Source organism: Nesoenas mayeri, assembly GCF_963082525.1.
Source record: "Nesoenas mayeri genome assembly, chromosome: 9".
Classification (NCBI taxonomy): Eukaryota; Metazoa; Chordata; class Aves; order Columbiformes; family Columbidae; genus Nesoenas; species Nesoenas mayeri.
Window position 1 is genome coordinate 16,880,604 of NC_137557.1, and position 16,565 is coordinate 16,897,168.

Below are 16,565 nucleotides of genomic sequence, written 5' to 3' on the forward strand. Positions count from 1 at the left end.
GACAGCCCTGTGTCCACAACCGTGTTCACTTGGCCGTGGTGGGAGCTGGACCCTCATTGCTTGAGTGAAGAGTTGTGATGCCTTTAACTCCCCAAGTGACCTTGTTCTTCTGCCTTAAACCCAGCTGCATTCACACAGCTGCTGTGATTTATAGCACTACAGTTTTCTCTCAACAGCCCAAGGGACTCACCCATCATCACATCTGCATCGTGCTGCGCCAAGTCCCCTCCCAGACTGTCCCCGCAGCAGCACAAGTCACTCCTGTCCCTGCTGGGGCTGCTGTTTGGGGTGGACCCCCACCAAGCTTTACTGGGAGAGCAATGGACCGTCACCGTTTGTCACCGGGGCTGGTTTGTGGTGCGATGGCCACGGCCTGAGGCTGCTCTGGCACCCGCTGTGCAAGTCAAGCTGTTAATCCCTGGCTGACAACAATTTGTCCCCGGCAGAACTTGCCGCCTACGTGCCGCACTCATCACGCTTGGCCGGTGCCGGTGTCACCACTGCCAGGCGGGGTAACCCGCAGTGTCCTGGGGGAGCCGGTCCCTTGGGCTCCAGCATCGTCACCGGGGAGCTGGCAGCCTGCCCGGTGCTGTGGGACTGTCACAGCGTCCTCTCTTTGGAGATCGGGCTGGACGTGCCACCATGTCCCCTCCTGCTCCTGCTAGGGTGGGTGTCCCCATGGGCTGTGCCTGTTGCTGTCATCCCAACAACTTGGCACTCCAGGCTTGTTTTTTGGGAGGGGAATCGAGGTGTTAGGGCTGCAGTGTGGGGACGCGCCTGTCCCCATTCACGCCCTAAATCTGGCTGTGGGTCCGTGCCAGCCCCTGCAGTGCCTCCCTGCTGCCGAGCTCACCAGGCTGGAGAAAACCCAACCTGGAGAGCCAAACGCCCAAGGACAGGGCTCCACGTGGGCTACGGCACAACTGCGGGGCTGTTCGGCGTGACCGGCTTTTGTCCTGACCTGCCTCAGCGGGAGATATCGACCGGCAAGAGCAAACGCTTCCTGGCCATGGAAAACGCCGGCGGGCGCAGATCTGGCACAACCGGCTTTCAAAGCGCCCTCAGGGACTCGGAGGTGAGTCAGGTGTGTGTGAGGTTCGTGACTAATGGGGGGGGTCCCATTTGGGGATCCTTGAAAGTGGCACATGGATGGTGGAAGAGCCCAATTCCCATTCTGCTCCCCCAGCGCAGATAAAATGCCTGGGAACAGCAGTGATGCTGCCTCCATCCAGCAGGGAAAATACAATAATGCTCATCTTCATCCAGAGCCTAAAACATGCATCCAAACAGGGAAAAAAGCACTGAAATCATCACTTGGGGACAACTCCACGGGGAGGGAAAAAATAACTATATTCGACCCAAAAGACCATGATATGTTGTGGTGCTGGTGATGTCCCAGAGGCTGGAGCCGTCAGCGAAAAGCCCCCAGAGGCAAATGTCCTGGGAAAGGGGCTACGAGCAGCCATCTGGCACCGGCGCTGCGCTTGGGAGCCGGCGCGCTTGGCAACCGCGTTAGCAAACACAGCGCCTTGATAAATCACTCACTTCTGTGCTTTGCTTTGAAGGTGGGAACCAAAACAAGGAGAAGTGATTTTTCCCCGGGATTGCCAAGCCTGCCCGCAGAGGGATGTCGACCTCGCACTCGGTGGCCAGAGCCCGCGGTCCCGCTCTCCTGGGCTTTGAAGCAGAGAAATCTCCCAGCCCAGCGTTAATCCAGCTCCGGCAAACAGCTCAGTTTTGCTCATCCCCATCCTAACCCCCAAGTCTGTCCCCAGATTCCTCCCCGCAGGGACTCGGCGCGGAGTGACCACTCTCTGCACTGTGCGTTTGGCTCCAGCGGGTTTTATCTCTAGAGTAGGAGAGCAGCGCTGCGAACGGGATGAGATTTGGGATGGGGGGTCACGGAGCGGCAGTGGGATGATGGGCACAGCCCCGCGGCATGCAAGGTGGCCGGGGACCAGTGTGCTGTGCTGAGCCCTCCAGACACCCCAAAAAGCAAACGCCCCAGGACGACGGAGCTTTACCGGGGGAGCTGAAAGCCCCCGGGACATCCCCAACCCGCCCCAGGACAGCACCGCATCCTCTCAGCTCCTCCCGCATGACTAAAAGCAGCAGTTGGCTCAGGCGGTCAAGATACTCCATTATTAAATAATAAGAATAAACTCTTAAGATTAAGGGTCTGGCAACACCAGACCCCGCAGCAGTGATTTGGGGCAGGATTGGGTTGGTTTGGGTACCGGGACCAGGCTCTGCCTGATTTTTGGGGTTGGTGGCAAAGCTACAAGGGCTACTGAGAACGGGGGGGACCTGGTGCTCCCCAGCAGCAGGTGGGGATGGGGAGGACGCAGATGGGGGGGCTACGGCTGGGGCTGGTGGGACTAGAAGCCCTTCTCGATGCTGAGGGTGCGGCGGGTGACGTGCTCCATGGTCCCCGAGATGTACTCGGTCAGGCTGATCTGGTAGTTGGCGAGCATCTTCAGCATCAGCCGCAGGTTCAGCCACCACTGCTCCTGGGGCAGCCTGTGCCTGTGCGGCAGGGGGGACACGGCTCTCAGGTGTCCCCAGGGATGTCCCCGAGGGACCCGGCGAACCGCTGGGGTGTGGGGATGGGGACTTACTCAAAATCGGTGACTTTCTTGAGCTCCGTCACGGGGCTGAAGGCCACCACCTTCTTCCTGAGCCCAATCACGCAGGCCGAGTCACCCGAGTTGGCAAACACACGGCCTGGGATGGGGACACAATGCACTGTGGCCACCTCGCTGAGGGACGAGTGGCCAAACCCGGAGGAGCCAGAGGTGCTGGGTGGCACCAGCATCCCCCCCAGCCCTGGGCTCACCTTTGCGATAAACCTCCTGCAGCTTCTCCGACATCCACAGCACCGCCTTCACCCCCAGCTTGGTCCCGTAGTTGCGGTCAAAGGGAGTTGGGGCTCCCCCCTGGGGACAACGATATGGTGATGACAAGCCCGGTCAGCTCTTGGGGACAGCGGTGGCCCATGTGGCCCTGTCCCCCATACCTGCTGGAGGTGGCCCAGGACGTTAATCCTGCAGTCGAAGATGCCTTTGCCCTCGGAGGAGTAGAGGTTGTAGAGGAACTCGGTGGTGTAGTGCTCGTGGCACTTCTCATTGCTGGGGGGCAGAGGGAAGGAGTGGGGGGACCACTTCATAACCCGGCACCCCCGGGTGTCCCTCCATCCTCCCCTGAACACCTTGTTCTTTCTTGGTTTGTTCTTCCTGAGACCCAGAGACCCAACAGGACCCTGGGGCTGGGGTGGGGACAGCAGTGGGGGTGTCTAGGGCAGGACTGTCCCCTTGGTTCAATGTGGCAACCCTGGGCAGGACACCGTGTGCCCCCTGTGACAATCCCCGCTGTGCCCAGGGCCCCCCCTCCAGCTGCGGGAAGGGCTCAGCTCCATAGAATAAAGGAAAAGCCCCTCAAGCTCATCGCGTCCCCTCAAGCTCATTCCCCCACCCCTGGCACTGCCCCATGTCCCTGAGAACCTCATGTCCGTCTGTCCAACCCTCCAGGGACGGTGACTCCAGCACTGCCCTGGGCAGCCTGTTCCAATGCCCCACAGCCCTTTGGGGAAGAAATTGTTCCCCACATCCAACCTCAACCTCCCCTGGCGCAACTTGAGGCCGTTTCCTCTGCTCCTGGCGCTTGTTCCTGGGGAGCAGAGCCCGAACCCCCTGGCTCCAAGCTCCTTTCAGGCAGTTCAGAGATCAGAAGGTCTCCCCTCAGCTCCTGTTCTCCAGCTGAACCCGCCAGGTCCCTCAGCCGCTCCCATCACACTTGTGCTCCAGCCCCTCACCAGCTCCGTTCCCTTCTCTCAACTCGCTCCAGCACCTCAAGGCCTTTCTTGGCATGAGGGGCCCAAAACTGCCCCGAGGATTCATGGTTTGGCCTCCCCAGGTCCCAGCTCAGGGACGGTCACTGCCCAGGGCCTGCTGGCCACACCAGTGCTGGTACAAAGTCCCCACCGTGGGGCTGGGTTTTCCAGCAAACATCCCCAGCGGTCCCCACTCACCGCAGCACCAGCCCTCTCTGGATATCCGTCTTCATTTTGTCTGTCAGGTGCTCCACGTTGGCCTGCAAGACAGACACCAGGATGGCAGCAGTGCCTATGTCCTCTGTCGCCATCCCAGGTCCTTCTGCTCCTCTCCTTTGGCCCACGAAGCCACTAATGTCACCCAGTGGCTTCATGGGGTTTGGCCGGAGCGCTCCCTTTCCCTGTTTTCCTTCTTATTTCACCCAAACCAGCGAGCAGCTCCTGCCCTGCTCACCTTCAGGTCATGGATGGTGAAGGGATCCTCATAGACGTAGGCGGCGTCGGCGCCCACTGCGATGCCGGTGACGGTCGACAGGTACCCGCAGTAGCCGCCCATCGTCTCCACGATGAAGACGCGGCGCTTGGTGCCTGAGGCCGACTGCTTGATGCGGTCACAGCTCTGTGCCAGGAGAAAAGGAGAGGTCACACCAAGACACCCCATCCTGGCTATGACGGGATGCTGGATCGTTCCCAAAATGGGACCTCACCTCCATGGCCGCGTTGACGGCCGTGTCCGAGCCCAGGCTGAAGTCGGTGCCGGGGACGTTGTTGCTGATGGTGGCAGGGATGACGCACATGATGATGCAGAGCTCTTCGTACTGCCCGCGGGCCTCCACCAGCTGCAGCACCCCCTCGTACGCCTGCAAGCACCCAGCGCTGGGGACGTGCTGGCCCCGCAGCCCAGCAGGGGTGATGCTGACACCCCCCTGGTCCCTGCTGAAACAGGTTTTCCCCGCACCTCAAATCCCCCAATGACCAGCAGCCCCTGGATGTTGAATTTCCGCACGTTCTCCACGATCTTTTCCATGCAGGTCTTGGGCAGTGTCCTGCGGCGGGGAGGAGAGATTGGGAGAACACAATGAGGACAAGGGGTCCCCAAAACACCCAGGGACAGTGGTGTCCCACCCGTTTCACCCCCCAGGGGTGTGCTTACCGCTTGGTGCCCAGCATGGACCCACCGCGTCCCAGCCAGCCCGCCACGTCGTGCCAGCCGACCTCACGGATCTGCAAGCAGCATCTCTTGGTTTTGGGGCAGGCGGAACACCCCACCACCCCCTTCCAAGCCCAAACGCACCCCCCTGTGAAACCCACAGCACCCAGGTTCCCCGTCCCTCTTACCTGCCCCTTGGCCAAGCCCTCGAAGCCGTCGCTCACCACGTAGATGGTGTGGCCCTGGCAGATGCCGATGCGCACGGCCGACCTGACGGCAGCGTTCATGCCAGCGGCGGGGGCACCCACGTTCAGGATGGCCATGCTGAAGGGGCTCTGCAGGGACAGGGACAAGGGGGTAGCAACTCGCTGCGTGTCCCCAAGGTGGGGCCAGTGTCCCCTGCCTGCTCCTCATCCCTCCTCACCTTCTCCTGCGCTGGCTTCTGGTGTGCCAGCAGCTTGTAGATGTTCCAGTTGTTCTCAAAGCTCCTGCAAGGACAAGGCGGTGTGGCCCTAGGGACCCACGGGGAGAAGCCCACACCCCAGCACATCCTTTTGACTGTGTCTCCCCACATCCTCACCTCCCACGCAGCTGGATGGCCTCCTCAAACCTCTTCTCGTCCATGGCCTTCTGCACATCCTTCGTCTTGAGGGAGCGGGGAGAAGATGCAGCAGGGTGACCCCCGCGCTGGCAGGACCCCCACCCATGGGCCCGTGTGCCCATCCGCCCCGGTACTCACCACCTGCACGCACTCCATGAGCGGCAGCCGCACCGACTGGTTCCCCGAGAGGCTGACCACGCAGGCGGGGGTGTCAGGGGTGGCCTCCAGCAGCGCCATCACGGCCTCCATCCCCATCTTGCTGCTCTGCCCAGGGAAAGGGACACCCGCTGTCCCCTGGGCCACCTGCTGTCCCCTGACACCGGGGACACCCGCACCAGCCGGGTACAACGCTCCCCTGGGCTTGGGAACCACGTGGCTGCTTCCACGCATGATTTACAGCCAGAGAGACGCTGGTTTTCTTTCAAACCCATGAAATTCACAGCAAATAAGGGGAAAAATTGGCACGTGGTTCAGCAGGACGCAGCCCGTGGGGACCGGCTGAGAAAATCCTCCACACCAGGCAGGGGAACAGCACAGGGGGCTTCCCAGCTCCCTGCTCCTTCCCGTAGCGTGTCCCCCAACACCGTGTCACAGTATCACAGTATCACAGTATCACAGTATGTTTGAGATTGGAAGGGACCTCAAAAGATCATCTAGTCCAATCCCCCTGCTGGAGCAGGAACGCCCAGGTGAGGTCGCACAGGAACATGTCCAGGCGGGTTTTGAATGTCTCCAGAGAAGGAGACTCCACAGCCTCCCTGGGCAGCTGTTCCAGTGTTCTGTCACCCTTACTGAGAAGAAGTTTTTTCTCAAATTTAAGTGGAACCTCTTGTGTTCCAGCTTGATCCCATTACCCCTTGTCCTATCATTGTTTGCCACCGAGAAGAGCCTGGCTCCATCCTCATGGCACTCACCCTTTATATATTTATAAACATTAATAAGGTCACCCCTCAGTCTCCTCTTCTCCAAACTAAAGACACCCAGCTCCCCCTCCCCAGGACCTACCAGCACGCGGTCGAAGGCTGAGGGGGTCCCTCCGCGCTGCACGTGGCCCAGGACAGTGACGCGCGTGTCGAAGCCCAAGCGTTTCACCACCAGCTGCGGAGCAGAGGGGGTGTCACACTGGGGTCCCTCCAGTCACCGCGGGGGGAACCGGGGGCCGGGGCGGCTCTTACGTCCTTCACGTAGTTGGAGGAGATGGGTTTGCCGCTGCGGTCGATGGCGCCCTCGGCGATGATGATGATGTTGAGGCGCGACCCTCTGCTGCGCGTCTGGTGCGGGAGGAGGAAAACGGCTGCTGAGGCTCAGCCAAAACTCACCCAGAATCCTTCCCCTGCCTGCGGGGGCTCAGGTTTTGAGCCCCCAAGCCGGCGCTGCCCCTGGCGTGCCAGGGCTGGATTTGTGCTCGGCTGAGCGCCCCGTTTCGCAGGGACAATGGCCAGAGCTCCCGAAGCTTCACAGGGGTCAGGTGGTGGTCGCGGGGCTCAGCCAGGTCCTGCGGGGACTCCCCAGGGACAAAATGGGGACAGGACTGTAGGGAACCCTCCGCTCACCTCCCCGAGCCTCTCGCACATTAGGTCCTCCCAGCCGTCCTCCGGAGGGGACTCGGGGATGAAGAGCCAGTCGGCGCCCGAGGCCAAGCCAGACACCAGCGCCAGGTACCTGGGGACACAGTGACAGTAGTGGCCCCAAAAACCACCATCCCGTCCCTCCGATGGGCTTCCCCATCCCCGGGGCTTACCCGCAGTGGCGGCCCATCACCTCCAGCACGAAGGTCCTCTGGTGGCTGCGAGAACACAGGGAGAGGAGAAGAAAGGTGGGTGAGATGCCCAAGGTGGGTGCAATGTCACAGAATCACAGAATCCCAGAATGTCAGGGACTGGAAGGGCCCTGGAAAGCTCATCCAGTACAATCCCCCCATGGAGCAGGAACACCCAGATGAGGTTACACAGGAAGGTGTCCAGGTGGGTTGGAATGTCTGCACAGAAGGAGACTCCACAACCCCCCTGGGCAGCCTGGGCCAGGCTCTGACACCCTCACCCCCAACAAGTTGCTTCTCAGATTTAAGTGGAACCTCCTGTGTTCCAGTTTGCACCCATTGCCCCTTGTCCTGTCACTGGTTGTCACCCAGAAGAGCCTGGCTCCATCCTCCTGACACTCCCCCTTTCCATATTGATCCCCATGAATGAGTCCCCCTTCAGTGTCCTCTTGTCCAGCTCCAGAGCCCCAGCTCCCTCAGCCTTTCCTCACACGGGAGATGCTCCACTCCCTTCAGCATCTTGGTGGCTGCGCTGGACTCTCTCCAGCAGTTCCCTGTCCTGCTGGAACTGAGGGGCCACAACTGGACACAAGATTCCAGGTGAGGTCTCGCCAGGGCAGAGCAGAGGGGCAGGAGAACCTCTCTCAGGGTGGGTGAGATGTCAGGGTGGTCCAGTCCCCAGTGCTCACCTCTGTGCCGTGGTGGTGATGGCGTCGATCACCTCCATGATGCGGTGCAGCGCTGAGTCGGTGCCAATGGTCATGTCAGTGCCGCAGAAGTCATTGTCGATGGAGCCCACCAGCCCCACGATGTTTAGGCGGGAGTTCTGCCGCGCCACCTCCTCACTGATCTGCCCTATTTAGTGGGGACATGTCTGCGTCACCAGTTATTTTAGGGTCCTACTGTCTCTCCTGCACCACTGCGAAGGATCCTGCGGAGGAGCCTAGTGATGGATGGACCCCAACATCCCTTGAATGCTTTCCTAAGGGTTTTGGAGGGGTCACCCACCCTCTCGGAGCAGCTCGTCCAGCAGGCCCCCCCACTCGGAGCGGAAAATGTCAGCGCCCGTCAGGCTGCCATCCCCGCCGATGACGCACAGGTTGGTGATGCCGTGTTCCACCAGGTTGCGGGCGGCACGCAGCCGCCCGGCGCGCGTGGTGAAGGCTTTGCAGCGGGCGCTGCCGATCACCGTCCCACCCTGCGGAGAGAAAATGGGATGGGGGGGACACACACCTCGTCATGTATGTTTGGGGAGGGGGTGGGATTTGGGGGTGTGACGGTTGAGCCTCACCAGCTGGATGATGTTGGAGACGCTGAGCCAGTTGGCTTGCTTGATGTTGTCTCCCCCCTCCACCAGCCCCTCGTAGCCCTGTGGAGAAGCAGGGGCACAGTGAGGGGTTCCCCAGCACTGGGGGGGTGGTTCCTCCCCAACCCGCGATGGGGAGAAGGGGGGTGCCCCAACCTCATAGATGAGGAACACCTTGGCTCCCACATATATTCCCATGCGGGTGACGGCGCGGACGGCGGCGTTCATCCCTGGAAAGGCGAGACATGATCTTGGGGGGAGCCCCACGCCCCATAGAGGACCAGATTCTATAGGTGACCCTGAAGTGTCCTCTCGAGGTGGGGGGGGATGCCCACGCAGGCTGAGACTGGAAAAACTCATTGCATGTGTGGGAGGTGCGGAGGAGCAGTTGCTCGAGAGCGAGATGTAATATTAATATTAGTGAGGTGTAATATTAATATTACCGAGATGTAGTATTAATATTAGCGAGATGTGATATCAATATTAGCGAGATATAATATTAATATTAGCGAGATGTAACATCCCTTGGCGGGGGGACCGTGGGGTTTCCCCCGTGGGGCCGGTGACCTCCAGCAGAGGGTGCCCCGGGGTGATGGCGATGGGGAGCACCGACCGCTCCCCCGTGGGGCGCACACGGCAGCGGCGTGTCCCCCTCTCCCAGGGCACGAACGCGGGGCCACGTCGCCGCTGCGCACCCCGAGGCCCCGCGGACTCTGGACCGGGCGGCCACGGGGCGGGCCCGGGGCCGAGCTCCCCCCTCACCCCGCGCCCCGCTGCCCCCGGCCGGCCCCACCTTGCGCGTCGCCGCCGCTGGTGAGCACGGCGATGGCCATGCCGGCCCCCGCCATCCGCAGCCGCTCCAGCTCCGCCGCCGCCATCGCTGCGCTCCGGGAACCGGCACCGCGGGACACGCCCCCCGGCACGCCCCCTCCGTCGAGACCACGCCCACCGCCCTCTTGGCCACGCCCCCCCGGCGCGCCACATCGGAGCGCGCCGTATACCTGCCATAATGTCGCGACATATCGCGCCATGAGGCGCGCTGGGAAACGGTGCTGTAGGAATCAATTATTTTGCAAATATAATAGGCTCAGGCAGGGCCTCTCAGCAAAGCAATTTTTTTAATAACGATATCGCGACACCAAGTGTCCTATCTAAAGGTCAGCACATACAATAGGGCAAAAAGCCCCAGCTTATATCCCCCCAAAATCCCGGCCGCAGTTTTCCTCCCCTGTTCCCCATTGGTTGGTACTGCAGGGTTTACTGACCACCTGACACCTGCCTCAGTTTACATACAATACCCTTACCGTTCTCTTTAGTTTGGAGGAGGCTGAGCGGTGACTCGTTCCTGGGGATCAATATGGAAAGGGGGAGTGTCAGGAGGATGGAGCCAGGCTCTTCTGGGTGACAACCAGTGACAGGACAAGGGGCAATGGGTGCAAACTGGAACACAGGAGGTTCCACTGAAAAGGGAGAACGAACTTGTTCCTGGTGAGGGTGGCAGAGCCTGGCCCAGGCTGCCCAGGGAGGTTGTGGAGTCTCCTTCTCTGCAGACATTCCAACCCGCCTGGACACCTTCCTGTGTAACCTCATCTGGGTGTTCCTGCTCCATGGGGGGATTGCACTGGATGAGCTTTCCAGGTCCCTTCCTGTCCCTGACATCCTGGGATTCTGTGATTATCAATCTATTTAAAATGTGGATTCCTGGTACTTTGTCTACCCTTCCCCCCTAAATTAACTTCTAAATACAGGTATCAGGATATATTCTGGAAAGATGTTTGTTTTACATTAAGGATTCGTAGTCTGATGTCTCTTGGTCCTTCCCCTGTGATGGGATCAGGCGCCCGGTCCTCAGTTATGTATAAACAACAGTTCTTTGTTAAATGTTCCTTACAAAATTATAGATTAAAACGTTGAAAAATACAAAGTGTATATTAAAATATCGGGCTCGCCCCGCTGGCACAGCCTGGGGCGGAATGTACCGGCACCACACCTCTAAGGAACAAGTTAATTTAGTGGGAAGGGTAGCCAAAGTACCAGGAATCTGCATTTTAAATAGATTGATAAGGGGAAGGGTATTGTATGTAAACCCAGGCAGGTCGTGTGGTCTGTAAACCCTGAAGTACCAACCAATGGGGAACAGGGGAGGGAAATAGCGGCCGGGATTTTGGGGGGATATAAACAGGGGCTTTTTGCCCTATTGTGTGTGCCGACCTTTAGGTACAACACCCGGTGTTGCAATATCGTTATTAAAAAAAATTGCTTTGCTGAGAGATCCTGCCTGAGCCTATTATATTTGCAAAATAATTGTTTGCTATGATTCTTTTAGGTAGAATTAAAAACCAAACACACAGGGCGAGCCCAGCACCAGGGTTTCTTGGTCCCAATTCCGCAGCCCCTTATGAGGGTTATGGGGATGCTCCATCCCCAGGGTCACATCCTCCCGGGGACGGGGGTCCTGTCGCATCAGTGTTTGTGGAAACACTGGTGCTGGGTGCCTGTCCTCAGCCCCAACGGGTGCAGCGTGGTGCTGCTCCCCTCCATCCCCAAATCCTCCCACATCTCCTCCTGGAGAGCTGTGTCATCACTGACCTCCAGCATCACGCAAATGCATGGGGACAGGGCCCCCGCCCATCCAAGGGATGGGGAAACTGAGGCAAGCACCAGCTGCTCGCTCTCCACAGGCTGGAGTGATGCCGTATGGTCCCGTAGGACTTGGTGGCAGCTCGGAGCCACCCCCGGCCTGTCCGGCAGTGAAAGGGTGCAGGTGGCTCGGGCTGAGGAAATGGGAGAGCCCTGGCCGGGCTCCCACTCTCCTCCTCCCGCAGCCCCACCTCCCCGGTCCTGTTTAACTCGGCGCCAAGCCGGCTGTGGGGCCACCATTGCCGTCCTCATCGCTGTCCGTGTCCCAGTCCCCGTCCCCACCATGCTGCGGTTGCTGCTGCTCTGCGTGGCCCTGGGCTGCGGGGCAGAGCAGGCGGGTAAGGCGAGGACACGGTGACAAGTGGGGATGGAGAGACGTGGGGTTGGCATTGAGGACACACACAGGGCTTACGGGAAGGCGATGAGACGGTGGGTGATGTGCGATGTCTCTCGCAGCCCCGCTCACCTTCACCATGCTGCAGCGGACCCGCGTCTCCAAGGGCAGCTCGGAGTTTTCGGGGAACGCCAGCCTGGACGGACGGCTCAGCCACCTCCTGGAGGGGCTCAATGTCACCCAGGTGCTGCCGCTGGAGCCCCCAGACGCCTGGGCCCGGCGGCGGGAGGACGTCACCAACTACCTGCACTACTTCAGCCAGCTGGTCAAGCTCTTCAGCAAGGAGAGACCCATCAACTGTGAGTGGTACCCATGAGATGCATGGGGAAGGGGAACTGGCTCTCTAGGGACAGCTGGACGAAGGGACAGGGACACGGCCACGTGCAAAACCTCGCTCTGGGCAAAAGGAGCTGGAAATTTCTCACCCGGAGCTCACCCTGGGTGATGCTCAATCTCCTGCTGCCCCTGGGGAAAAGGGCTGGGGAATGCAGCCCGGGGGGATGGGGAGGTGTAGGCACCCTGCCTGCATCCCACATGCACCCCATCTGCAACCCACATGCATCCCACCTGCCTCCTGCCTACACCCCACCTGCACCTCACCTGCACCCACCTTGCACCCCACCTGCACCCTGCCTGCAACCCTCCTTCCACCCTGCCTGCACCCCCCTGCACCCCACAGCCTCCATGGGACGCTGCCAGTGACAATTTCATGTTCCTGCCTGCGTTGCTCCACAAGCCCCACTACCTCCAATGTTCCTGTGCCCGGGGTGTTTTACCTTCTTTTTTATTTTCTTACCCCCAAAGCAGTTTTCTCCCAGCTCTGCATTTCTCTACCTGGCCCTCGGGAAGCGTTTTCTCCCCTCGGGGTGTCCGGTGGGAGCTCCACACGCCTCCCCTCGCTCCACGTTCCCCGTGCCGCATCCTCCGGCGAGAGCGATGCATCGCTCACCCTGAGCTGAAAGTCCTCCTGCGTCTCTCAAACCGCAGGCGAGGAAGGGGAAAATCAGCCCCTGGAAAAGCTGTCGCCACAGCTAAACGGAGCAAAGATGAAGCTGGGGGTGGGTGGGTTGGGTGGTGCGAGGATAGTGCTTCATAAACTTGGTGCATGTCTTGTCCCCGCAGACACGCAGAGCCTGTGCTGCCGCCTGGGCTGCCGGCTCTTCCCCAACGGCACAGCCAGCAGCTTCTATGAGGTAGGTCCAGAGAGGTTCTCCTGCTCCTCTGCTCTGCCCTGGGGAGACCACACCTGGAATCTTGTGTCCAGTGGTGGCCCCTCAGTTCCAGCAGGACAGGGAACTGCTGCAGAGAGTCCAGCGCAGCCACCAAGATGCTGAAGGGAGTGGAGCATCTCCCGTGCGAGGAAAGGCTGAGGGAGCTGGGGCTCTGGAGCTGGACAAGAGGAGACTGAGGGGGGACTCATTCCTGGGGATCAATATGGAAAGGGGGAGTGTCAGGAGGATGGAGCCAGGCTCTTCTGGGTGACAACCAGTGACAGGACAAGGGGCAATGGGTTCAAACTGGAGCACGGGAGGTTTCACTGAAATTTGAGAAGCAACTTGTTGGGGGTGAGGGTGTCAGAGCCTGGCCCAGGCTGCCCAGGGAGGTTGTGGAGTCTCCTTCTCTGCAGACATTCCAACCCGCCTGGACACCTTCCTGTGTAACCTCATCTGGGTGTTCCTGCTCCATGAGGAGATTGCACTGGATGAGCTTTCCAGGTCCCTTCCAGCCCCTGACATTCTGGGATTCTGTGATTCTATGAGGTGACCCTCAACGGGACAGCCTTCCTCAGCTTCCACGTCCCCAATGCCACCTGGGAGCGGCGCTGGCCTGGCAGGGACGCAGTGGCCGCCTACGCCCAGCGGGAGCTGATGAAATACCCCATGACCACCCAGGACCTCCAGTATTTCCTCAACACCACCTGTGTCAGCATCCTGCGGGCGCAGAGCGCCGGAACAGGTCTGTGCCAGGGCTGAGAGGGAGACAGGGTGACATGTGGGGTGCCCGCGGTCATCACCTGTGTCCCTGTCATGTCTTGCAGAAAAACAGAGCAGCCGGTCGCATGGTCCACTGGTGCTGGGTCTGATCCTGGGGACCTTGGCCTTGCTGGGCATGGCTGTGGGGATCTTCTTGTGCACGGGGGGGAGCTGCTAGCAGAGCCAGCAGCCATCTCATGTCACCTCGTGGGGACACGGACGGACACATCATCACCCCATGGAGACAGGGACCAAGACAGCGTCACCTCGTGGTGGCAGGGGATGGAGCCACCATCACCTGGTGGCAGCAGAGACCGACCCACCATCACCCTGTAGAGGCAGGGACAGACCCATGTCACCCCGTGGTGGCAGGGGATGGACCCATGTCACTCCATGGAGACACGGACGGACCAAGCATCACCCTGTGGCACCAGGGACGGACCCAGCATCACCCCATGAATGCAGGGATGGAACCACTGCAACTCCATGGTGGCAAGGGACAGACTCACTGTCACTCCATGATGGCAGAGGATGGAACCACCATCACCCTGTGGACACAGGGATGGACTCGTGTCACCCTGTGGATCAGGGATGGACCCACCGCCACCCCATGGATGCAGGGACGAACTCATGTCGCCTGTCCCCATGCCCTGCATCTCCCCAGCATCGCGGGCTTTGCTCCCAAAGGCCACCAGTGGCTTCCCTGCCCTGTCCCAGCGGGGTTGTCCCCCCAGGAGCAGCTCCCACCCTGGTGACAGTCCCCACGCTGAGCTGACGTGATGCACTGAGCCTGAACATGGACACACGGATGGAAAAATGGGGTGGAGGGGTGTGTGGGGGAAAATGGCAGGAGAAACAGGCAAAAAAGGTCGTCAAACCCCTTATTTATCCCTGTTGGGAGGGGGATAAATGCCTGGGGGGAGGATGTCACACCCTAGTGACACTGCTTGGAGCTGTCCCCTAATAAATGCACCCTGTCTGCTCTCCCACTGTGGTCACTTATTTGGCTGCGGGTCTGTCATGGGTGACAGGGACACAGGCGACAGGGACACAATTGTGGCGGGTGGGCTCGTCGGTGCCAGCAGCCCACGTGTCACCTCATGCAGCGAGTTTGCGAGGCCCCTGCAGAGCAGCCACTGGGGTTTGTGGCTCCTGAGCCCCCGTCCCTCTGCCCGCAGCATCACTTCTACTCAATCAAGTCACTTGTCCAATGGCCAAGCGGTGATGCTTTGTTTATTTTTCATTTCCTCACCTTCGCAGGAGGCACCAAGGTTGAGGACAGGCCATAACGGGGTGCTTTTTCTGCACAGATCAACACGTTCTATGCTCTTGGATGCTGCCCAGAGGGACACGGGAGCATGGGGACACCTGGGTGACACAGTGGGGACCCCAAAGCAAGAAACCGCTCCCCAAGGAGCAGCTAAAGAAATGCAAAGCTGAGTTACTAGCACCATCCAACAAGTGTTTGTTGCTTTATTTTCCTTTCCTGCAATGTCCAATCTGAGCTAAATCTGCTCTTAGCCCACTTGGGCTTTGGTTATATGAATAATAAATTCTTGGCTGCGTTTTCTTTCCAAGATTTGGAGCTGACCCCCTCTCGTGCTCGTCTCTGCTGCCCCAGGGGCAGGAGGGGCTGGGGATGAGCCAGGACCTGGCTCGGGCCACCAAAATTGGGGACAGCGCAGGAGCGAGGAGCTTTGCTGGATTATCTTCCAGCTCCAAGGGTGGGAGCCGGGAAAAGAGCTGCAGGCCAGCAAGGGGACGGGAGGATGCCATCGGGGTCGGAGTGCTGGAGGTCTCCGAAGATGACATCTCATCACCTTGGCCACCAGCCACCCACCCAAGCAGGGGCCAGGGTGCTCCCCACCCTTCCGAGGGCTCTTTTGTACAGAGAATGGCAGCCAAGAGGCCGGAGGATCCAAAAACAACGAGGGAGGGGGACGTCATCGCCGGGCCCGTGGCCGGGGCTGTGCCGCGGCCCAGCACGGCCTGTCCCCGCCATGGCACCGGGGACGCGGGGCCGATGCTGGAGGTCGGACACAGGAGGTTTTATCCCCACAAAGGGATAAAAACACTTGTAGCCACTTCACAGTGGGGAGAAACGGCTGCATGGCGGCTCTGCCGTGGATTTTGGACATGGACATCTCTGCAGATGTCACAACGCGGTCCCCAGACCCCCAGTGATTCTTGCGCCAAGTCCCCCCACCCCGGGCTGCAGCTCCAGTAGGGAGGACAGAGCACAGATCCCATGGGACAGCGATGCCCCAGGGCTGTGACGGGGGACACAACGGCACCAGGGATGGCACCCGGGACAGCCAGAGAAACCAGGGAGGTTGTTTTGTTTTGTCCTTCTGAAATGCGTCATGTTTTGGACAGATGAGGAAATCTCCACTTTAAAGTTCTCTGGAAAAGCCCTTTTCCTGCCCCCCGGGCCTGCTTTGTGTCCGTCACAGCAGGAGGGAGGTCCCCAATGGCAATAGCATCCACCCCCAGCACATTTTAGCCCCAAAATTTCTCTTCCTCACCCCAAAACTGCCTCATTGTGGGGGCACCACCACCTGCCCCACTGCTCCATGTACCATCCCTCCAGCGGCTGGTGGCCACATCCTTTGCCCATCCTCTCCCAAATTTGGTTGTTCGTCTACCTTGATCACAACCCGGGCTTAACCACATATCCTGTCAACTAAGAGCTGTTTTAAATTTGCTTATTTTGGTTTTTTTTTGCTTTCTTAGTGAATAAACTTGGCTTTAACCAACCCTCCCAAAGCAGCATCTCCCCCAACCCAACCGTCCCGGCTTTGCTTTCCCCACACTGCCTGGTTTCCATCACTCGGCTCCTCTATCACTGCTTGGGATAAGGGCTGAGATAAGACTCCCAAGCCTTGAACGTTGTTCCAGTGAGTAAGGCGATGC

The 16,565-nt window shown here is 59.7% G+C and overlaps 2 protein-coding genes across 2 annotated transcripts; one reads left to right on the forward strand and one right to left on the reverse strand.

The window, feature by feature from the left end:
* Nucleotides 1–2,378: 2,378 nt before the first annotated feature.
* PFKL (phosphofructokinase, liver type) lies at nt 2,379–9,523 on the reverse strand (the record flags this gene model as incomplete). Its single annotated transcript, XM_080350004.1, has 22 exons — nt 2,379–2,526; nt 2,619–2,724; nt 2,837–2,936; nt 3,017–3,128; nt 4,028–4,089; nt 4,284–4,448; nt 4,537–4,689; nt 4,788–4,875; nt 4,983–5,053; nt 5,168–5,314; nt 5,404–5,467; nt 5,560–5,624; nt 5,719–5,844; nt 6,586–6,678; nt 6,756–6,851; nt 7,134–7,242; nt 7,322–7,366; nt 8,029–8,194; nt 8,348–8,537; nt 8,631–8,708; nt 8,802–8,875; nt 9,439–9,523. The coding sequence occupies 22 exons, from the start codon at nt 9,521–9,523 to the stop codon at nt 2,379–2,381; spliced, it is 2,343 nt and encodes a 780-aa protein (XP_080206130.1).
* A 2,045-nt stretch (nt 9,524–11,568) lies between these two features.
* PROCR (protein C receptor) lies at nt 11,569–13,830 on the forward strand (the record flags this gene model as incomplete). The annotated part of the gene is made up of 5 exons (XM_080349350.1): nt 11,569–11,623; nt 11,742–11,978; nt 12,802–12,872; nt 13,440–13,635; nt 13,718–13,830. 5 exons carry the CDS (start codon nt 11,569–11,571, stop codon nt 13,828–13,830), a joined length of 672 nt encoding a protein of 223 aa, XP_080205476.1.
* Nucleotides 13,831–16,565: the final 2,735 nt, after the last annotated feature.